Below are 24,175 nucleotides of genomic sequence, written 5' to 3'. Positions count from 1 at the left end.
TTGTGTCGCTGCTTTTTTCCAAAAGTTTAGGCAACCAAAATGTAATGACTATACATTTATAGCACACAACTCTAAAGGTTTCGATGGTTACATCTTGATGCAATACCTTGCTAACAATGGTATTTGCACGACACTTATTGCTAATGGTAGCAAGCTCATGATTTTTACAGACAGCACATTCAATCAGAGATACATTGATAGTCATTGCTTTCTACCTATGAAGCTGTCAGCCTTGCCACGTGCTATGGGTTTTAAGGATTTGAAAAAAAGGTTACTTTCCTTACAAGTTTAACATCAAGGAGAATGAGAACTATGCTGGCCCCCATCCGGAACCGCATTACTATGGTGTGAATACCATGATGGCTAAAGAAAAAGATGAGTTTTTGCAATGGTATGCAACTGTTTCCGCAGGCCCCTTTGTCAAGCTGGATGAAATAAAGGCTTACTGCGTGAATGATGTGGTCATCTTGAGAGAGGGTTGTATGCGCTACAGACTTCAGTTCCTGGAGTGTGGTGGTGTTGACCCATTCCGGTCAATTACGATTGCTTCGGCTTGCATGAAAGTCTTTTGCAACAGATTCCTCACCAAGGACACCATTGCATTGGTCCCCTCAGACAACTACAACCGTTGTCAGAAGACATTCTCAAACAGCTCAATCCAGTGGCTTGAATATGTGGCCTCCGATGAGAATATATCAATACAGCACGCCTTGAACAAGGGTGAAGTGAAAATCGGTGCCTACTGCGTTGATGGATATGCAGAACGTAATGGGTTGAGCAAGGTCTATGAATTTCTATGTTGTTTCTGGCACGCTCACCCAAAGTGTCATTGTTCAAAAAGCATCAATCCAGTGACAAAGATTCAGTACGGGTTGATGCACCAGCAATGGTTGACAAAGCTAGAGGCTTTGAAAGAACAACACAACATACATGTTCAATACATATGGGAGTGTGAGTGGAATCGGCTTAAAAACACATCCGCAGATGTCAAAGCTATCTTGAAGACCTTTGATGCTCCAGAGGCGCCTTGACCCTCGGGATGCTCTTTTTGGCGGTCGTTCTAATGCGATTCATCTGAAGTTTACGGCTCGAGAAGGGGAGACTATTCAGTATGACGATGTCTGTAGTCTTTACCCATTCTGTAACAAGACAAAGACTTATCCAATTGGGCATCCAGACATAATCTTTCGAGATTTCAAACCACTAGACCACCTACTTTGGTATTGTTAAGGCTACGGTGTGTCCACCGAAAGGCCTTTATCACCTTTATCGTTTTACTGCACAGGGTAGGCGGTAAGCTGTTCTTTCCCTTGTTGTAGATTATGTGCAGAGTCTGAAAACCAGGTAACTGATTGTTCACATACTGATTCAGAAAGATCTGTAACTGGTACCTGGGTTTCTATTGAGCTGTTTAAGGCTTTTGAGAAAGGTTATCGCATTGTGGAAATATTTGAAGTCTGGGATTTCACTAGGACATCAGATGATCTTTTTGCAGATTACATGAGAACATTCCTGAAGCACAAGCAAGAAGCTAGCGACTCCCACCATCTGTGGTTGACGATGAGGCTAAAGACCAGTATATCCGTGAATATCATGAAAAGGAGGGTGTGCAGCTTGACAAGGAAAACATTGTTGTAAACAGTGCTAGGCGATCTTTAGCTAAATTGGCAATGAATAGTCTTTGGGGTAAGATGGGTGAGCGGACTAACCTTATGAAAACAATGTTAATTACAAATCCGGAGGAGTTTAGCCACTACCTTTTTTCCAGTGAAATAGATGTTGGTTATTTCTCGTTCATCTCAGACACTGTTGCGATGGTACAGTGGCATTAGACAAAACAGACACCAATAAAACCATGTAACGGCAACATTTTATTGCCGCGTTCACAACCGCTTATGCTAGCACACTGATTCTGTGATATTTGTCACACGCCTTGGGGATTGGGTGCCCCCGCTGGGGCCATTCTTGGGTGACTTGACCGATGAGTTATCGGATGGTGACAGCATAGCTCAATGTGTTAGTGGTGGGCCAAAGACATACGGTTACAAAACCATTAAAGGTCTGACCTGTCTCAAAGCAAAAGGCATTACACTCAACAGCTCCAACACAACCATTGTAAAATTTGGAGACGCTGACAAGACTGGTTGATAACTTTGTACGGGGTGAGGGCGGTAATGATGATCATATCCTTGCTAATGCAGACACAATTGCCAGAGATAAAAGAACATTCACGTTGAAAAACCGAGTGGTGTCTAAGCGTTTCAGAGGTGTGTACAACAAGCATGTCCTGCTCCCGGATTACAGAACAAGGCCTTCCGGGTACTAAACCACAGTCTAGGATGGATAGCGGTTTTGACCCACGACTACAACACCCGTTCAGCTGTGTCATTAGTGGCCCCAGTAACTCTGGTAAAACATATTTTGTGAAGATGTTGTTGGATAATGAGGATGTTGTTTTCTCCAAAGAAATTCAAAATATCGTCTGGGTTTATTCATGTTGGCAAACGCTGTATGACAAAATGTTGAAGGTAAGGGAGATTACTTTTATAGAAGGTCTACCAACATCGCTGTGTGATTACAATCTGCTACCGATTCAGAAAAACAACCTTTTAATTATTGACGATTTAATGAAAAGTGCATCAGAGAGTTTGGAGATGGAGAGAGTTTTCACACAATATTCACACCACCGTAACCTGAGTGCAATTTACCTTGTCCAAAACATGTTTGTTAAAGGCAAATCTATTAGAACTATTAAATTGAACACAAACTACCTCATCTTGTTTAAAAACCCCCACGACAATCAGCAGATAAGCATTTTAGGCAGACAGATATACCCCGGTCTTTCTCGATTCTTCATGGAGAGTATTAAAGATGCAACACATCCACCTTTTGGTTATTTACTTATTGACTACAACACTAGAAGACTACCGTCTGAGAACAGGCCTATTGTCAGGGAATTGGCCTGTCGTGTACATTCCTAAAAAAGATTGATCATGTCTAAAATGTAGCACTTTTGAAGATGATATTTAAGGCACCGGCAAGTCAACGAAAGGTTATTTTAGAATCAGCATCAACCGACCTCATTCTATCACTCTGTGAAATAGCGCTTAATCTAAGGCGCGGAAATATACCCTTAAGCTTTTCACGCGTGAGTTTCAAATATTCTTTACCGACCCCCCAGCGTGAGTTTTTTTGCACGTGACTTCGGTACTCTGCAGCATTTGAACTCACGCCAGCCTTTGAACAGTCACCTTGCATTGCAAGCTTCTCTCGTTGACTCGAATTCTAAGAGCTGCAAAAGTTGGTTGATTTATTACTGTAGCTAGCTAGAAAACGTCAGCTAACCGCTAGCAAACGTCAGCTGCCCGCTAGCTAACAAATCGTGACCAGTTATTCAGTGCAGTGAAATGAATAAACTATATAAAATGCATACAACGGGGAACGTAACTTCTAGAACGTTTTTGCAATGGTTTTGATCGGTAGTAGTCGCTAATATAATTCGTTTTTGTGCATTAGTGTTGGCTGTCTGTTGGTACGTAACTAACACTTCTTGTCCCGATTTGAATGCTTTCTACCTGGTTAATATCATAGTATGGTCTTGAAACAATTACAATCAGGAAATAAAGTTATAAACACTGTTTGAGCTAAATGTGAGTAAATAATAGCGCGGTTTTACCAGCCATTGTTACGTTACTTGTAGCTAGGTATGCTAATGGTGCGTTCTAAACATGACGTTCTAATCACACCGGTGTGATCATACGCTCCAGGGACCACTCTAGATTGATCACACCAGTGTGATCGTACGCGCCAAAGGGTTAACAGAATCGCAGCTCCGAAAAGTAAAGAGACAAAAAGACAAAATTATATACATGTCTAGCGAGGAAAAGAAAAACCATCAACCAATCTGGAGGTTTTCTACTGCCGTTACTAAGTGTCGCAGTTCCCTTCTTAACCAGTCTAATTGCATCGAGACAGGGTTAAACAACATGGAGCATGCTCAGAAAATGTTTCTGGTGCCACAACATCAGTTAGAAAAACTGCTAGAATCCAAAACAACTAGCACCGATGTAAGACAGACTGTTGAAAATGATTTGGACTCATCGATTCGCAATATATTGTTGAAGCCTGATATGGATTTACATGAGAAAGCTAATAGATACTCTGCCATTTTACAAAGACTTTTGACTGTTGTGCAACAGGGGGAGCTTGATACAAACACACTGACTTTAAGTCTACCCGGGTCTGAGACTGGGTCTGATGTATTACTGAGACTAAGCAAACTGTTGACCGAAATGTTGACCTTGTTGATGACATTTTGGATAATGTGCCTGCGAGGCGTAGAAAGAATGTTGAATATATTCTTAATAGAATGCATCGGTCTAAAGATTTGACTTCATGGAATTCAAATGGTGAATTTGTTCTCAAAGGAGAGATAATCAGGGGCTCCCACCTGTTGGATCTTGTTAAAAGTGTGACAGCTACCAATAAAATTGCTGACGATAGAAGATCGTTGGGGTGGGGGGTGTTTTTAGAGGCCATGGCATGTCTCAATATGCCTTTTACGACTATTCCAAATGCGCTTGTAAGACGTAAAATCAATTTGAATAAACAAACGTCTGGCAACACAATGGATCGTTTAGCAACACCCCCAGCAACTGTTTTTCAACCAACCACAGCTTTCTTTGAACCCCCAAACCCCGACCCCACAAAATGGCATCCTTTTAAATGTGTTTTTATTTCATGGTTTTTTATCATTTGTGATCCATTGTCAAAGTGTTTGTTTTACCTTTAATAAATGTTGTATGAAAAATTCTATGTAAACATTGATGTGGTTTTACAAATGGTTTTATTTTTGAATAAAAATTTGACAAACATGTGATTTGCTTTTCTATTTCTTCAACAACCATGGCACAAATTAAACGATTCACAAGATTGAGCATGTTGTATGCAACTAAACATTTGCTTATCACGCTTACTCTGGTACGTCTTAGCTACAAACTGAGACTAGGACATCATTTTCTTGTTAATCATCAACATAAAAAGATATAACATCTTTATAACTCAGACCTTTTGTCATTAGATAGAGAAAGAACACACAATGTTGCCCACACGTGGTTGAAACCATGTCCTGTACTTGTTTTGAACTGTATTCCACATTCTCACTAGTTTTCAGAAAGGCATTGATTGACTTGGGAAAATATGTAAAATCCGGGGGGTTTCCAAAACTGTCATAAAACCTTCCAATACCATTGTCCGTTATGTAAATAGCCAGCGCTCCCCGGGTTGAATGCTTGGGTGTGTATTAACAATCATCATTGATGCAACATCTCGGACTGGCCCCCTAAGTAGTTGGTCGCTTGCCAGCACACCATAGAAATGGGTCCTACATGAAAATTGGTTCACCACACTAGTCAACTCCGGTATTCATTTCCACACCGTTTTCCTAATAGTAGTCAACCATGACTTTTGACACCGGTTTGACACTTCAATAATGGAGTAAAAATTGAATAAACAACTAAATTAATTGTGTGGGGTAGTGGTTGTCTGAACCTCATCTCAAGTCGTACATTCCCTGACTTGATCAAGGATATGTGCTGACCACATTCCTCGTCTGGTGCGCAGTTGAATGCATAAAGGGCATAGCCGTGTAAGAAGTCCGACCTGTCAATAGCCAAGGCTTGGTCCTTTAGGTGTTTTCCTAAAGCTAAGGCCAATTGGTAAAATTCACGCACTGCTGACCCTGTTGTGTAATTTGGTTGGAATGGTTTGCTAGGAAATTGCTGACCATCCACATACATAGCCATAAACTCCAAATTATAATGTTTGAAATTAAATGGATTCTTTGTGTAACTTCCGGTAAAACTGTCATTGTCCACCAATCCGATTACAATACATTTTGGTAGAGGTCCTAAAAATAGGTTTTCCTGGTTGCAAATGCCACCCCCAGCCTGTAAACTAAATGTCTTCATACACACTCTTTCAATTGGGTACTTGGCATTGGTTGAGAGTAACGCTTGAGCGTGTCCAAGTTTCACGGCTGGCCAAACAGACACTTTCTTGACAAATAGTGACTTTGATAATATATGCAAACGATAACGCACATCCCCGACCCCCATAAGGCAGAACTCATCTTTACCATGTACCATCCTAATCTTCATGTCAACGCCGTTTAACATGAGTTTGTCTTGAAAGAAGATATCACTATGAACATGGCCAATCATTTCAAAATGTTGTACTATCCGCTGAATAGGCAGCCCTTTTTGTAAGTTCATCATTCTCGCCTGCAGGGTCCGTAACATCCATGTGACCTGCAGCATCCTTGTAAAACAAACCAGCTGAAAACTGTCTTTAATGTATCACATCCTTAATTCAGAATGCTCTCTATAACGGCTCTGTGGGGGTATGTGTTGCTACTCTGACTAATTAAACGATCACCCAAGGAGACATCCACTTGTGAAAAAAGGGTGGCTATCGGATAGTTGATGCTCCGGCATCAATGTTTGTTCCGTCCGGTTTAGTGACTTTTACACGTAGGTACAACAAAGTATTGTTTAGATCAACGTAGTCTTCGCCATTCCCAGCAATAAAGAACTCCAGAGGGGCTGCGTCTGATATTGCTAATAGGGTTGGTATTTCAACGTAAATATTATTCTCGATAGATGTCTGTGTGAATGAAACTGTGAATAAATCCAACTCTGTTATCATACATTCACCAGACATACTGTAGGATGTAGGAGTGCCATCTTTCTAAAATATATTCTTAACCGTGTTCCATTTATGTCCTCTTTTAACCACGGCTCTTGTTTTTGTCTCATTCTTGCGTTTTTTACTCTTGGGTAGGCTCCGCCTACCAGTGGTCTCTTTCTAACACCCCGAGTCATAACCATCAATCCAGAACCATCCTGCTGTTTTGTTTGTCGTGACATAACACTGTTGACAACATCGCCAACTATATTCCTAGCAGCATTCTTCAGATGTGGTTTTGCTATTGAGAACCCTCGCTTCAACAAAGGTATTGCCATCCGGCAAAGCCCTCGGAAAAGCCCCCCTAGACCAGCCCCATACATTGCAGCGCTACCATGATACCCCAGTATCTTAAATTCTAAACAAATGTTTGACGGGTCTGAAGTGTAATTTTGCAAACACCTCACCTACTACAAATGAAACCAGCAGGTTTTGATCTGATTTTACTTCAATACAGATCTCATCAAACTGGCTCTTACTAAGAGGTAAGTAGTGTGGCTTGTCGTACGTCACTGTGACAACTTTGTTCTTTAACATTCTATTTTTAAAATTCATTGTACCCCCCCCATACACCATGTGGTTTTATATAACTGTTGAGCTCTATCACTAGTTTTAATATGCTGCTGTAATAACCAATGTTGAGTACATATTTCCAAGTTTTGTCGTTATTCGAATCATGTAGTTCAAATGCATTTTCACCCCATTTAAAGTCTTCCACGTATGCGGGTATTGGAATTCTATCAAAGATACTTCCCAGTCACCTTTCAAATCTATACCTTTGGCAAATTTAGTGGTATAGCACAAACTCGTATTGCTTGGATAGACAGTTTCGATGAGTTAGATAGTCTCGATGAGTTACTGGGCAGCGTTATGTAGAAACCACCGTCACCCACGCTGATCGCAGTCAATGTAAATGACGTGATCCTGAAAATCCTGGAGTTTTATCCAGTTTCTAGGTCAACCACTTTTTCCGATGGTATCCAGCTGTTGAATTTCTCAAGCCAATCAAGCCATTTCACAAGACACATTTTATTCCCTTTCTGTACTTTCTCATTCAAAACTGCTTCCACTTAAAAGTTATCCTTAGCCACGATTATTTTGAGCAATTCCTGTTCATAAAAGGTCCAAACTATCACATCAACCTCATAATCTTTTATTCTATATACAGGAGGTACCCCGAGGAATACATTCTGTTGTTGTAAAATATTCATCTGTGTACCCTTTTTCATAGCCTTTTGTAAACGCACCTCTCAGCTTTGAGAGTCTCACAGTATCCCCAACCTGGAACGTGTAGTTTTGATTACCATTTCTCGTTAATGTTGTACCATACAGGTTCTTGAGAACGAATCTAACATTTTCTTCACAAACGTCAGCATGCTTCATCTTAATAGACCGTTGGTTGCTATGGTTGTATCCGTGAACGAAATCTTGAATAAGTTCAACATAGCGATGAGTGTTGGCAGCTGTGAGATACCTCCACATTCGTGATTGAATTGTTTCATTAAATCTCTCAACGATAATCGCTATGACATCATTTCCTGTAGCAAAATGTTTTATGTTGTACTTCTTCATCAACATTTCAAAATGTGAATTAAAAAACTCCTTCCCCTTGTCCGTTTGAACTTTTTGCGGTGTTCTTCCTTTTTTTAATATGTCTTCAAATACTCGCTTTACCTCGATAGCACTCTTATTTAATCAGCACGCGAATCCATGCGTATTTGCTTAATACATCTATGCATGTTAACATAAATTTCATGTTGTTATCGTTTTCCACACTGTAAGCACTCATGTCAACCAAATCCAGCTGAAATTGTGAATTTATATCATGAACAATAACTATTTCTTTTAAAATGTATAGCTACAGGCATGTGTAGCGTGTAAGCATCCTGGGCGAGCAGCCAGTCATCGGCCTCATCATTTTTTAGGATCGCCCCGTTTTTTTGCAAGTATGCTCTTTTCAAACCCTCTCTACCCACATAAGCACCAGGGTTTGCCGGGTCGTAGTAAATACTTTTTATAACCTGTTCAGACATCGTAGACTGTTCGAGCAATAATGAGAATTAATACATGTTGAACAATGTTTTATTTGAGTTTTCGAAATTACACAACCAAGATATTCAGAAAAGTTACACAAACATTCAGATTTCTCATAGTCTTTGTTTAAATACATGTTAACATGAGAACTGAAGCTACCCGGGCCTTAGACAACAGACTCTTTGTTTGCATCACACCATGACGCCCCTGCGTCGCATACAACATCCTTTCATCCCTGTTCTCACTCAGTCTCTGTGTAATGTTCGTCTCCAACTTGAGCTCATGCAGAAAGTTCTCAGCGGCCTTGTGAACATCAGTCATCAGTGCGTGAAAACCCGATGCGTTCAAAGCCTTGACCAACACATGTTTCAGTCGCGGTGTTAAAACTGTCGCCACAATGTCATCATAATGGGCCTCAAAAAAATACTCAGGCTGTTCGAGACATGAATGTCTTGTCTGTAGAATAACCCCAACAACGTTTTCCAGAATCATACCCATTGTTGCTTTGATGATCTTTAAAACTTTTGGTACAAGGTGTTTGTCCATTTTGTGATAACTCTTGTTAGCATTTGAAATGTATGACAGATTAAGAGGACCTAGCTGATCACCAATCCGGTCAATCCAGTGGTAGTTTCTTGCAGGGTATGCTGGTGGAATCGAGCTGTCTGGGTCAGGGGTTCCGTAGAAGGCTTCAGCGTTGTCATCCCAGGTGTCACACAGCCAGTCCTCGGCCTTGGGTTCTTCAATCACCGCTTGGTTGTATTCTTGAGACATGTTTTTTAAATTCTTCCGACTACTTGATAGTGTCAGGCAGTCGGTCTGTTTTTATGCTGTGTTGAGGTCGGTGTTAGCTTAAGGCAGGGCTTCTGGGTCTTACGTCAGTCGATCCGCCCGCTGTCACAATCTACCCCGCTGACATTTTCCGGAAATAGCTCCAATCTAACAGAGTCATACTCTTTCAACCCCTCGACAACTTTAAACAGTACATCTACTGTATTATGTGGGCCTTATTTTGGCCCCAAATAAAACACTTTTCGAAAGGTGGCCCATAATCCAGCATTAAAAACCATTTGATCGGTCACACCAGCCTTAAACACATGGCCTCCGGGTAATTCATAAAATGCCACCTCCGGTAGCTCTGAGTTGAAAATGTATCCACCGATCCGACCATCATCCATTCCCCATTCCTGTGCCAACATATCCTGGTGTAGTTGATGGATTCGGGTTAAACTCTGCATCGGTTTCTTCTGGGCTGGCATGTTGATTGCATCTCTGCGGTCCATGTAATTTCTAACCAAATCGCTGAGCGGCGTTTGAGATATTAGCTTTCACCGGTGTTTCACCCAAAACATTGATCGTAGCACAATCCTCCATGTTTTATATTGTGTATGTAAGTTTGCTCAGGCAAGACTGAATGACTATCACCGAGGTCTGTGTGATTTAAATATGCAGACCACGCCAATCAACCCATAAAACATGAAAGGTTAACAACCACCAGTTGTAGGCCATCTGTTGCACCACTCGTCAGAAGATTAAACACCGGGGGTTTTAGATCTGACGAACACCATTTGTTGAACATCAAACAACTTACCGCTGACACAACATTATTGATTGCCTGGGAATTTAACATTCCGGAACCCTAAGGTCCATTTGTTAATCATCAAACATAACCCACCTGTTATAACACTAGTCTGTTTTGCTCATCAGACGTTGTAAAACATCAAACACGGACACATCAATGTAATCATAAATCACAAAGTCACCGGGACATGCGTACGTCACTCCTGAAGTCCCGCCCGTACAAACGTCCTACAGGAAGTCCCACCCTAACATACGTCATACCGGAAGTCCCACCCTACAAACCGGATGTCCCGCCCACCTGTCACATCATAATGTAAGTCCTGCCCTCCAGGGCCACAAATCACCATTCTGACACATTATACTCTATATTAACTACTACTAACATCTTTGGAGGGAGCTGAAGGTCTGTATTGCACAGCAACAGCCGCGAAACCTGAAGGATCTGGATAAGGTCTGTATGGAGTGGGCCAAAATCCCTGCTGAAGTGTGTGCAAACATGGTCAAGAACTACAGGAAACGTATGATCTCTGTAATTGCAAACAAAGGTTTCTGTACCAAATATTAAGTTCTGCTTTTCTGATGTATCAAATACTTATGTCATGCCATAAAATGCAAATTAATTATTTAAAAATCATACAATGTGATTTTCTTGATTTTTGTTTTAAATTCTGTCACTCACAGTTGAAGAGTACCAATGATAAAATGACAGACTTCTACATGCTTTGTAAGTAGGAAAACCTGCAATATCGGCAGTGTATCAAATACATGTTCTCCCCAATGTATGTTGGGATTGCCAGTAAACTCTCACTGTTTAAATCATAAAATGTATCTGGCAATAATTTTTCCTTTATCAAATACATTTCTAATTTTCCACGATTAAAGTTTTTATTTTTACTTGCAGCTCTTTTACATTTTTCTCCAACTGTAAATTTAGATGCTCTAATCCAGGGGTTCCCAAACTTTTTTGGCTGACGACCCCATTTCAATATCCAAAAATTATCACAACCCCAACCATTATATAATCTTTCTTTTTTATTTGAGACTATGAGAGTAAATTGTAAAACATTCTCACTCTACTCCATTTTCATATCACCCCTAGTTTGGGAACCTCGTTCTCCCTTGCTTGCAGTGTTATTCTAGATTTAAATAAATAAATTTTATCTTTTCGCTTTCAGCGTTTGTTTGCATTGCGAATAGTCACGTGCGCATTGATATTTATTGGTAAGCGAGTCAATTTAGACTCTTGTAGTGCATGCTCTTTAAGTTTATAAAGTTCAATCTGAAGTCTAGAAATGTCTTCATCCAATTTTTTTTGACTGTCGATTGTTTGGTGGTAAACTGTTAACTCCTTATTTAGCCCAATAATGATTTAATTTGCCTTTATAACACTATGTTCCATCTTGAGTAGCAGCCAGAGCATCCTCCATCAAATCTGGTTGTGAAATAGGTAGAATTGTAAACACTTGACACATTAATTTTTCTATGTCATCTAAACGAATTACATGTTTGCCCTTTGTGAAAAATTGCTTTTCTCAAAACTAAATGTTTTGTTGTGGGGTGGTCACTAAAAATTAAGTTATTAAATAAAATATCATACAGCTCAGATATTAACTCCATTTGTAAACAATTCTAATGATCATTTTGGCGATCTGCTACTATTAACTTCCACATTTACACTTAATTTCTTCCAGTATTTAATTTGTTGCTCCACCTCACCTTTGGCTGTGCACGTGCTTATTACCGATTTAGCAGTCATTTTGCAGAGCTCTGGAGATTGTGGACTTTCCTCTTGCATAGGCATTGTGGAAAAAGACAGAAGATTGCTTTTTTGGAATATTCTAGATGCGTGCAGGGGGTGGGAGGGGGGCTGTATCCAGGCAGAAAAACGATGTTATAACGAAAGGTACAGAAAAGGGTGCACGCGGGAAAGGGGGTGGGTGGAGGAAGCTTCTGAAATATAATTTGTCTCAGGCTGACTGCCATCTCCTGGATATATGTAGCAATTACACTACCGTAGCTTTCATCAATCCGATAAATCACGATCTCCTCTTTCTTTTTAAGATAAGTTACAGCCTTCTAAATGATCAAATAGTACTGTTTACAAGTTCAGAATCACACATTACTGTTGGAACGCTTGTTTTTTTGTGGGAAAAGGCTAATTTTACTATAATTTTGATGATTATAACTGACAACTAATGAAAATCACAAATTCAGTATCTCAGAAAATTAGAATATTGTGAAAAGGTCCAATATTGAAGACACCTGGTGCCACACTCTAATCAGCTAATTAACCCAAAACACCTGCAAAGGCCTTTAAATGGTCTCTCAGTCTAGTTCTGTAGGCTACACAATCATGGGGAAGTCCAAAAGACGACCATTGACACCTTGCACAAGAAGGGCAAGACACAAAAGGTCATTGCTAAAGACACTGGCTGTTCACAGAGCTCTGTGTCCAAGCACATTAATAGAGATGCAAAGGGAAGGAAAATATGTGGTAGAAAAAAAGTGTACAAACAATAGGGATAACCGCACCCTGGAGAGGATTGTGAAAAAAAAAATACATTCAAAAATGTGGGGGAGATTCACAAAGAGTGGACTGCAGCAGGAGTCAGTGCTTCAAGAACCACCACGCACAGACGTATGCAAGACACAGCGTCAGACACGTCTCGCCTCGGCTAAAGACAAAAAGGACTGGACTGCTGCTGAGTGTTCCAAAGTTATGTTCTCTGATGAAAGTAAATTTAGCATTTCCTTTGGAAATCAAGGTCCCAGAGTCTGGAGGAAGAGAGGAGAGGCACAGAATCCAAGTTGCTTGAAGTCCAGTGTAAAGTTTGCACAGTCAGTGATGGTTTGGGGTGCCATGTCATCTGCTGGTGTTGGTCCACTGTGATTTCTGAGATCCAAGGTCAACGCAGCCGTCTTTTAGAGCACTTCATGCTTCCTGCTGCTGACCAACTTTATGGAGATGCAGATTTCATTTTCCAACAGGATTTGGCACCTGCACACAGTGCCAAAGCTACCAGTACCTGGTTTAAGGACCATGGTATCCCTGTTCTTAATTGGCCAGCAAACTCGCCTGACCTTAACCCTATAGAAAATCTATGGGGTATTGTGAAGAGAAAGATGCGATACGCCAGACCCAACAATGCATAAGGCCACTATCAGAGCAACCTGGGCTCTCATAACACCTGAGCAGTGCCACAGACAGATCAACTCCATGCCACGCCGCATTGCTGCAGTAATTCAGGCAAAAGGAACCCCAAATAAGTATTGAGTGCTGTACATGCTCATACTTTTCATGTTCATACTTTTCAGTTGGCCAACATTTCTAAAAATATTTTTTTTGTATTGGTCTTAAGTAATATTCAAATTTTCAGAGATACTGAATTTGGGATTTTCATTAGTTGTTAGTTATAATCATCACAAATAAAACAAATAAACATTTGAAATATATCAGTCTGTGCATAATGTATGAATATAATATACAAGTTTCACTTTTGGAATGGAATTTCTAACATCAACTTTTTGATGATATTCTAATTTTATGACCAGCACCTGTATATTGAAGTGTCGTGGAGGAATACAACTTTAAGAAATTCTTGTGTTTTTAATGAAAACAGAATTGCGGAGATGAGAAAAATTTTAACAGACATAATATATTTCATTCATATTATTTAACTTTTCAGTGTCCTAATTTTAAATGCATTCATTTTGTTAAACTGTTGGTCATAAGAAACAACAAAATGTATATTAATATTACATAAAAGAACATCATTTTGAATCCGGACACATTGCAGTAATAAGAAGTTTAATGAGAATCACCCATTCACAAAACACAACATACTGTATGTACAGTGGGGCAAAAAAGTATTGTCAGCCACCAATTGTGCAAGTTCTCCCACTTAAAAAGATGAGAGAGGCCTGATAAGAGGATTTTTTTTCCTCCAGAAAATCACATTGTAGGATTTTTAATGAATTTATTGGTAAATTATAGTGTAAAATAAGTATTTGGTCAATAACAAAAGTTAATCTCAATACTTTGTTATATACCCTTTGTTGGTAATGACAGAGGTCAAACGTTTTCAGTAAGTCTTCACAAGGTTTTCACACACTGTTGCTGGTATTTTGGCCCATTCCTCCATGCAGATCTCCTCTAGAGCAGTGATGTTTTGGGGCTGTCGCTGGGCAACACAGACTTTCAACTCCCTCCAAAGATTTTCTATGGGGTTGAGATCTGTTGACTCACTAGGCCACTCAAGGACCTTGAAATGCTTCTTACGAAGCCACTCCTTCGTTGCCCAGGCGGTGTGTTTGGGAACATTGTCATGCTGAAAGACCCAGCCACGTTTCATCTTCAATGCCCTTGCTGGCATACATGTCCCCATTCAGTCTTTCCTTTACACCGATCAGTCGACCTGGTCCCTTTGCAGAAAAACAGCCCCAAAGCATGATGTTTCCACCCCCATGCTTCACAGTATGTTGTTCTTTGGATGCAACTCAGCATTCTTTCTCCTCCAAACACGACGAGTTGAGTTTTTACCAAAAAGTTCTATTTTGGTTTCATCTGACCATATGACATTCTCCCAATCCTCTACTGGACCATCCAAATGCTCTCTAGCAAACCTCAGACAGGCTTGGACATGTACTGGCTTAAGCAGGGGGACACATCTGGCACTGCAGGATTTGAGTCCCTGGCGGCGTAGTGTGTTACTGATGGTAGCCTTTGTTACTTTGGTCCCAGCTCTCTGCAGGTCATTCATTAGGTCCCCCCGTGTGGTTCTGGGATTTTTGCTCACCGTTCTTGCGATCATGTTGACCTCACGAGGTGGGATCTTGCATGGAGCCCCGGATCGAGGGAGATTATCAAAGGTCTTGTATGTCTTCCATTTTCTTATAATTGCTCCCACAGTTGATTTCTTCACACCAAGCTGCTTACCTATTGCAGATTCAGTCTTCCCAGCCTGGTGGAGGTCTATAATTTTGTTTCTGGTGTCCTTTGACAGCTCTTTGGTCTTGGCCATAGTGGAGTTTGGAGTGTGACTGTTTGAGGTTGTGGACAGGTGTCTTTTATACTGATAACAAGTTCAAAAAGGTGCCATTAATACAGGTAACGTGTGGAGGACAGATGAGCCACTTAAAGAAGTTGTTACAGGTCTGTGAGAGCCAGAAATCTTGCTTGTTTGTAAGGGACCAAATACTTATTTTACCGAGGAATTTACCAATAAATTCATTGCAAATCCTACAAAAATCCTAATTTTGTCTCTTATAGTTGAAGTGTACCTATGATGAAAATTACAGGCCTCTCTCATCTTTTTAAGTGAGAGAACTTGCACAATTGGTGGCTGACTAAATACTTGTTTGCCCCACTGTATGTACTGTGAAAGAGTTAGTCTACCTGGCTATCAAAGCAATATTGACCAGTAGGAATATTGTTGAGACAAGTCTGAAGTTCTGAATCAGGGTGGGCCAACACCCCAGGAAGAACCTCCTGGCTAGGGGCAGCAAAATGAGACCTTTGAACGCACACTGTAAACCCAAAATGTATTTCTTACTTAAATGTTTCTACTAAGGGTAACTCAAAGTTAGCAACATTTTCCCAATTACTTAAAATGGTTATGTTATACTGACTTTTACAAGTTTAAAATGAAAATGTTCCCAGCATGCTCTGCCTCAGGTTGAGATCTTGGAATTGTTTTATTATTCTTTCTTTGCATGGACTTTGAATGATCGATTCATCTTAGCTACACAAACATCAAACAAAAACATTTGTCTAAAGTAATCCAATCATTTAATCAAACATATCTTGCACCCACTACTGAAATGATTGTAACAATTATATAAAAAATATTCTTTTAAATAGGAATTTTGCATTCCTTTGCAAGCCAGGGCCTTGTGGGTATCTTTGCAAAAGTCTGGTTAAGTTCCCAGATTTTCCAGAAATATCAGCGGAAGCAGTTATTTCATTTTTGGAAACCAGGGGATTTCCTGAAAGTTTCTTTAACCAGGGTTTTCAGCACAATGTACTTTGAGGACATTTGAAATGAATAGACCATGAGCTAGGTGGGTTGCAATTCATAATAAGGATTTATGGGATATGTTAGGTATTCACAGTTTACTATTTCATAACAGTCAGTAAAGCGAACTTAGAGATAATAAATGTGTTCAATAACCATATCTCTGTCATTAACAAAGTTAATTGGTGGTAACTCTAGGGTTCACTTGAAAGGGCAATGCATATTGGGAAATGGTATTCTATATTTTTATGTACAGTAAACTTAAAAAAAAAAAATCCAATACATTTACATTTTTAAGTAATGAATTACTTAACAAAATTAAGTTAGTTTACTTAAATATTTTGATGTAATCACTTTCCACAAAAATTTTGAGTATTCTGAACTTATTAGGTTTTACAGTGCACCCCTGGACAAGGCACACCTGCCCTCAATCAAGCCTCATCAGAGGTAGGATAAAAAGGGCATCATCAGGGAGTGGAATTAAAGCCTGCCCCCTGCCTGCAGCTTTTTATTTCAGTTTTGATCACTTCTGCTCTTTGTTAATGCCCTCCAGGGCCCAGAACAATGACATTGCATCTGTTCCCTGTGTCTCTCCCTGTTTCAGTGTGTATCACACACACACACATTCAAAAGTTCAGGTTCACTTACAAATGTTCTTGTTTTCCATGAAAACATACATGTAATTAGTTTGAATAGGAAATAGTAATTCACAAGGTTAGAAATAATGATTTTTAATTGAAATATGAATTGTCCTTCAAACTTCGCTTTTGTCAATGAATCCTCTATGCTTCACCTCCCACAAGCTGGTTTGCCTTGATAGGCAGTTCTTACATACCATAGGTTCAAGCTGCTCAACAGCTGAATAGGGTTGCGATCTGGTGACTGTACAGGCCACTCCATTATAGATAGAATACCAGCTGACTGTTTCTTCCCTAAATAGTTATTGCATAGTTTGGAGCTGTGCTTTGGGCCATTGTCCTGATGTAGGGGCTCCAATCAAGCACCGTCCACAGGGTATGGCATAACATTGCAAAATGGAGTGATAGCCTTCTTAAAGATCAATTTTACCCTGTACAAATCTCAGACATTACCACCAACATAGCAACCCCAGACCATCACATTGCCTCCACCATGCTTGACAGATGTCAAGCACTCCTCCAGCATCTTTTCATTTGGTCACAACACTTCCCCAAACTTCCTCTGTCCAGTGTCTGTGTTCGTTTGCCCTTCTTAATATTTTCTTTTTACTGGCCAGTCTGAGATACAACTTTTTCTTTGCAACTCTGCATAGAAGGCCATCATCCCAGAGTTGCCTCTGTACTGTTGATGTTGAGACTGGTGTTTTGCGGGTACTATTTAAAGAAGCTGCCTTTCTTGAATGAAATAGCCTTCATTGCACAGAACAAGAATAGACTGATGAGTTTTAGAAAAAAAATTAAATCTGGCCATTTTGAGCATTTAATCGAACCCACAATTGCCGATGCTCCAGAAACTCAACTAATCTAAAGGACAGTTTTGTTGCTTCATTAATCAGCACAAAAGTTTTCAGCTTTGCTAACATAATAACAAAAGAGTTTTCTAATAATCAATTAGCCTTTTAAACTTGGATTGGCAAACACAACATGCAACTGAAACACAGGACCCCAAACCTTTGAACGGTAGCGTATATATAACATTTCACTAGTAGAACACTTTTTAATCTTTAGGATGTTGTTGCACTACAGTGTTGTTAAATCAGGGCTCGACAATAACGATGGCCCCCAGGATAGTAAAAAATCTAGTTGGGACTAATCAAACAAGCAAGTCACTGTCCCGATCTGGGACAGAGATTGTAAAATAATAATCACATTATGAACTCAACATCCTCCAGTTGTTTCGTTAATCTGGCACAGGAACAAAACTAACTTGCAGCTCCTTCCGCGCGCTGTTGACCAGCCAAGAGTTGTGCAGTGATGTGACGCGTGGCTGTCTGGTATTGTTTTTCAATAAAACATTTAAAAACTTGCACGAGTCACTCAATTGAAAAAGGCAGTGAAGGATGACTACGAACTCAAACAAAAGCAAAAATGTTTACCTCAGGGCAAAGATGAATTTACCTGTTTCGACAACAATGGAAGTCGGTTGCACTGTCATCTGTCCTAAGTTCCCGGTTAGAGCGGACAAACGTTGGTCTTTTTACAAAGGCACTGAAAACTTTCGCAAACAGTTCCTGACCAGCCATGCCAATAACAAACAGCACCTGGTCAGCATGACGCAAAGCGGGTGGCTGACAATCCATTTTCAGGGGCCTTGGTTGTATCAGGAATTTAAATGCAGATGCCCACTGGGTGATTGCACGACATAACCACATACCTAGTAACTGACAGACCAGCCAGTCGCCTTGTTCCCTGGGGTGAATGAGTTATTGTTTTGTTTGAAAGTCAAATGCTTTTTTGACTTATCTTTTTATTCATTTTTATAATTAGAAATGTTATGAAAGAAATATAAACATACTTTTTATATATCCAGAATGCATTTCATAAATGATTAATCATGTTAAGAAACAAAAGTATTTGGTTCTATGTTGTAACACTGAAAAATTACAACGTTTGGAAGGAGGGACAGTAAAATAATTTTTTGGGCGAGTAAGGTTTCAAACCAACTGGCGCGAGTGGCAATAAAATTCAACATTGAGCCCTGTAAATGTTATGGGTGTTGCATTAACTTGGAAGGAAAAAAAAGAAAAATCACACAAGCAGCTGTTATTCTTCATTTTAATGTGCACACTATGTTGCTTAAACATAAAAGGGTAAATAACTTCTGTCTTTTGTAAGTAAACTCAACTCAAGTCCTCTCAACATCCATGTCTAAGTGCAGCAGTGAGTCCTGGCAATAAAACAAACTAATTAGTATTTACAACATTACAATTTTATTCTTATTAACAATGAAAAATGCATTAGCTCTGCAAAATAATGTAGGTTGAGAGGATTTGAGATTTTACTCAGCAGTTTAACTTAACTCCTTTGCCCCAAAGTTGATTTAATGCAAACAAGTAAATTGCAATATTTTACAGTGCAGAATAGCTGTTATCCAGAGTGATAGATTAGTAATCGAAAATCTAAGTAGGACTAAAACAAAAATGACAAAAAGCTGCAAAAATTAACACTGTATGGGTTAAAGTACCTTTACTTAAACTGGAAAAAATTATCCTCTGAAAACAGAGCCACATTGCAAGATAAAAAATGTAAGGAGATTAGAACCAGACTTGATTAAATACATTTTCTTAATCTTTGGTTATTTTCATAAATATTTCTAAGATTTAACACCATTTATTTAGCTACATAGCTAGCTATCTTTTGCTATTTTGCTTGTTTCTACTAAGCAAATTACAGAATGTAATGACATGCTAGCTGTAAGGCTAACAAACTTGCTAGCAACAAATGTTGCTTTGTTTCTTTGTCATCCAACTGACTTTATAAATACTTTGCACAAGTCACAACTTGCAACAGACATGGAATGTATTAAAATAACAATATTTCTAAGACATTATCAGATGCAAACATACATTCTGATCCGAAAGTTGCTTTCCACATCTATTACAATTAATACCATTGTATGTCAAAGGCATTGGAATAATCTAATATACAAAAATGCATATAAATCTCAAAGTATTTAGACCGTGATCCATTTTCCAAAAATAAGCGCCAGCTAGTGAAGACAGGACACTTCAATAGATAAATAACGATTAGTGATCAAGTATAAAAAACATGTTGATAAAAGTAATAACATAAAAGTGGTGATTGACATATTTTTTAAGACTATGTAAAGATTTTTGGAATGCTGAAACTTTGTACTTAGTGTATTTGACATGAATACCGTTTCCACTGATCTAAAACAAAATAATAAAATCACTGTAGTAAGTTATAAATACATAGAATAGTGGTGGCATGCATGAAGACTATTCTACTGATATAATGTCTATCTTTGCTCTGTAAGTGAATACATGACAAATCAGCACATGTGCATAACTATAGGCAATGTAGCCTATCAGAGAGTAAATATGCAGGAACAGGTGTTGAGACACTGCCCACACATCACACAACTTCTCAGCGATTCTATGTTTAGCTCTTTACCCCGCTTTCTGTTTGGTGTAGTGGTGCTACAGCTGTCCGCATCCTTCAGTAAACAAAGTTTAACAAAAGCTAACCCAGTCACATCAAAACTCTAAAATGGATTAGCACAGTTTAAAAGTTAACTAACTTGGTAAGTAGGCTTAAAATACAATAGCTATTTTTAAAGTCACTTAAAATTAATCTCAGAAATGAAGGTACTTTTTGTATTACAAAATATATAACAGCTACTGAACCATTTTGATAATTTTTACTTACATTTCAGTATATAAGTGTCAAGTCATTATAGGACTCTTTCTGACCTTTGTACAATTCTCACGATTGGGAATAAAGACTGAGCAAGTAATTTATAAAAAGTTAATCAGTATATGACTTAACTTTGTGGCAATGACCAATTGTCAGAGGCAATGGATCTTCCTACCGGCTTCTAATGTTAACATCATGCAATTTCTCCATTTAGTTCCATAGCATTGCATAGTATAGTGTTTTCATTTTCATTCTTATGTCAGGAGATTAACTCAAGTTTATTACCACAGAGGGATTTCCAAAACATTGCATAACTTTTCAATAAAATCCCTAAACATTGCTGATATACTTTTAAAACTTTACTTTATTATGTTTTAGATAATATTATTTGTACACAATTTTCCTAAATGGCATCATAATAAACACATTTTAATTAATTGTGGGAATGAAAAAAACAAAAATGTTAGTTTCATATGGAACTATAATTCATAAGCCTATTGACTTGACGTCTACCCATTTTGTGCATTCAATAATGGACAGTTAGGTCCGGAAATATTTGGACACTGACACAATTTTCATAATTGTATCTCTGTATGCCATCACAATGGATTTGAAATGAAACAGCCGAGATGTAATTGAATTGCAGACCTTCAGCATTAATTCAAGGGGTGGAACAAAATTATCGTATGAAACGTTTAGGAATTGCAACCATTTTCATACACAGTCCCCTTCTTGCAGGGGCTCAAATGTAATTGGAAAATTACATTTATCAATTTAACACAATCATAAATAAAATTGTGATTTTTAATGCTTTGTCGAGAATACTTTGCAGGCAATGATCGCTTGAAGTCTGGAATGCATCACCAAACGCTGGGTTTCCTTCATTGTGATGCTTTGCCAGGCCTTTATTGCAGCTGTCTTCTGTTGTTGTTTGGTCTTCTGTTGTTGTTTGTTCAAGCATGCGTTTCAGCAAGTGAAAGGCATGCTCGATCGTGTTAAAATCAGGAGATTGACTTGGCTATTGCAAAAAATTCCACTTCTTTGCCATAAAAGAAACCCTGGGTTGCTTTCACAGTATGTTTTGGGTCATTGTCCATCTGTAAAGTGAAGCGTCGTCCAATTACGTAGCAGACACTTCAGAATTCATCCGGCTGCTTCTGTCACATCATTCAATAAACACTAGTGACCCTGTGTCATTGGAATCCATGCATGTCCATGCTATCACACCGCCTCCTCCGCCTTCATCTGTCCAAAGAACGCTGTTCCAGAACTGGGCTGGCTTTTTTAGATGTTTTGTTTTCTCATTAAGTATTATCTTTATGGTATACTTGAATAATGATACGCCTACCCCCTGGAGAGTGTTCTTCACTTGGCTGGATGTTGTGATAAAGTTTGTATTTACCATGGAAAGGATCCTACGATCATAAACAACTGTTGTCTTCTGTGGATGTTCAGGCCTTTTTTGTTGCAGATCTCACCAGTGCCTTCTTTTTTTCTGTTGATTTGGACACTCCTAATGTTCCTGCCATCTCTCTGATGGATTTTTTTTTAAGCCTAAGGAGGGCCTGTTTCACTGGCACTGAGAGCCCCTTTGACCGCATGTTGTGGGTTCACTGCAACAGCTTCCAAATGTGAATTCCACACCTGGAATCAACTCCAGAACTTTTACCTGCTTAATTGATGAAAAAATAACAATGCACGACAAAGGAAGCCGATCATTCAATTTCATTCAATTTCTGCGTAGCCAAATTAGTCATACAGGATTTTCTTCTGAAATCATGCTGCCAGATTGCGCTTGAGGTTTACTGTATTTTTTTTATGTGCTCTTTTGCTCCATGTCATATCTGTCCATGAAACAGCTTTTGAGTCAATTGTCCAATTACTTTTGGTCCCTTGTAAATGAGGGGGCTAACATATTAAAGAGCTTTTATTCCTAAACCCTTCGTCCAATTTGGATGTGAATACCCTCAAATTAAAGCAGAGAGACTGCACTTTAAGCCCATATTCATTATTTAACTGTAACTTGAATATATTTTGTTAAACAGCCAAAATAATAAAACGTGTCAATGTCCAACTGTAACTAACTGAATAGCTTCGGCAAATGCATTTGTAGCCCATGAAAAATAAACACAATTTGTAAGCTTCATATGAAACAAACTAAATGTTCATGTATTTGCTATAAAACAGGACTGGGCCTCATGGTATTCATTAATTTTTACATTATGAAAGCCAACAAACGTAGGCTACAGTAGTACATGTCAACGACAACATGCATTGTACGTCTATTGGGCAATGTGACATTCACCTCGGATCAACGAAGTTGAAGCAGTCTATTAAATAAACTCAATAACACATTATGACAGTAAAGAGAAAAGTTAAAACGTGAACTGACCTGGGGGGCAATTGCAGTTAGGAGTAGGGCTAACTTGTCGGGCAATCCTTATCTTTGCGAAATGTTCATAGGAGCGCTATAAAAAAAAAGGTTAACTTACATTTTTTTTTTTAAGGAAAATGGAATAGTCTACATTCACGTTAAATAACCATACAAACTGCAATTGAGATGATTAGGCCTACCTGTGAAAGGAGCTCTTCCACTCTATCTTGAATCAATGAATTAAACTGATCAACGGAAAAGCCGGGAACCCTGTGAAATACGTGCTCGCTTTGACCAGTTTCCAAATCCAGAACTCTGTCCTTGATCTCGGATGTTTGCACACTTAATAAAATGCAAAAGGCAAGAGACGCCACGGAGAAGAAATTCCAAATAACGTTCATGACAGTTGTGCAGCGATATTGTCGCTTTAAAGATGATGCTTCTGTCTCCATTTTTTCCGCGGACTTCGGTGCTCCCATGGTTTCCGCAACCTTCATCACGCTTTACTGACCATGCAAAACTAAACGCGATCTGCATGTAACGTCGGACAACAGCAATTTAAATGTAGGCACTTTAGTTCTATTATGTCTAGCCTATGAGTCTAACGACACTAGCCAACGTACGAGAAAAAGCGTTGTCCTGCAGCGACAGTGAGCGCTCTATCAACAAAAACCCATGCCTGATACACTGCTAACAGTGCAACCTGTGACTGATTTGACGACTTGAAGCAACTCCTACAAAGTTGTTTCACAACCGAAGAAATAATAATCGTCAACGTATGTTACTGTACTGGCACCACGTACAGCATAACAACTGGCAGCGTTACCACGAAGAATCAAACTGGGAAGGTAGGCTTTTCTACAGTGAGAGCAAAAACCCACTTGACGTTACCGAGGTAAAGTTGGTTTCATATTCACACATTCAACAAACCTTTGCTGAAACCTTATGTAATCGTTGAAACTTACCTCCAATCACTGTAGTAGGTGCTGGACAACATTTACAACCTTTGATTTGCTGACAAAATAATTTTGTAGATATAATATAATTTTGCACAAGTTGGAAATAGGTAGGTC

General features: G+C 39.1%; 1 protein-coding gene across 11 annotated transcripts in view; it reads right to left on the bottom strand.

Moving 5' to 3' along the window:
- LOC105008546 (collagen alpha-1(XXV) chain) overlaps positions 1–23,950 on the bottom strand; it is a 388,822-nt gene extending 364,872 nt beyond the window's left edge. For all 11 annotated transcript variants that reach the window (XM_020044365.2, XM_020044363.2, XM_020044369.2 and 8 more), the window contains exons 1-2: positions 23,303–23,950; positions 23,121–23,196 (exon numbers count right to left, since the gene is read on the bottom strand). In XM_020044365.2, coding sequence (XP_019899924.1) covers positions 23,121–23,196; positions 23,303–23,599 — 373 coding nt within the window. In that variant the 5' untranslated portion in view covers positions 23,600–23,950. The remainder of the gene's footprint in view (positions 1–23,120; positions 23,197–23,302) is intronic.
- Between the last annotated feature and the right edge of the window lie 225 nt (positions 23,951–24,175).

The sequence above is a fragment of the Esox lucius genome, chromosome 24 (assembly GCF_011004845.1).
Source record: "Esox lucius isolate fEsoLuc1 chromosome 24, fEsoLuc1.pri, whole genome shotgun sequence".
NCBI classification, from domain to species: Eukaryota; Metazoa; Chordata; class Actinopteri; order Esociformes; family Esocidae; genus Esox; species Esox lucius.
The sequence above is the reverse complement of the archived record's forward strand: the minus strand, read 5'-3'. Positions and strand labels throughout refer to the sequence as shown.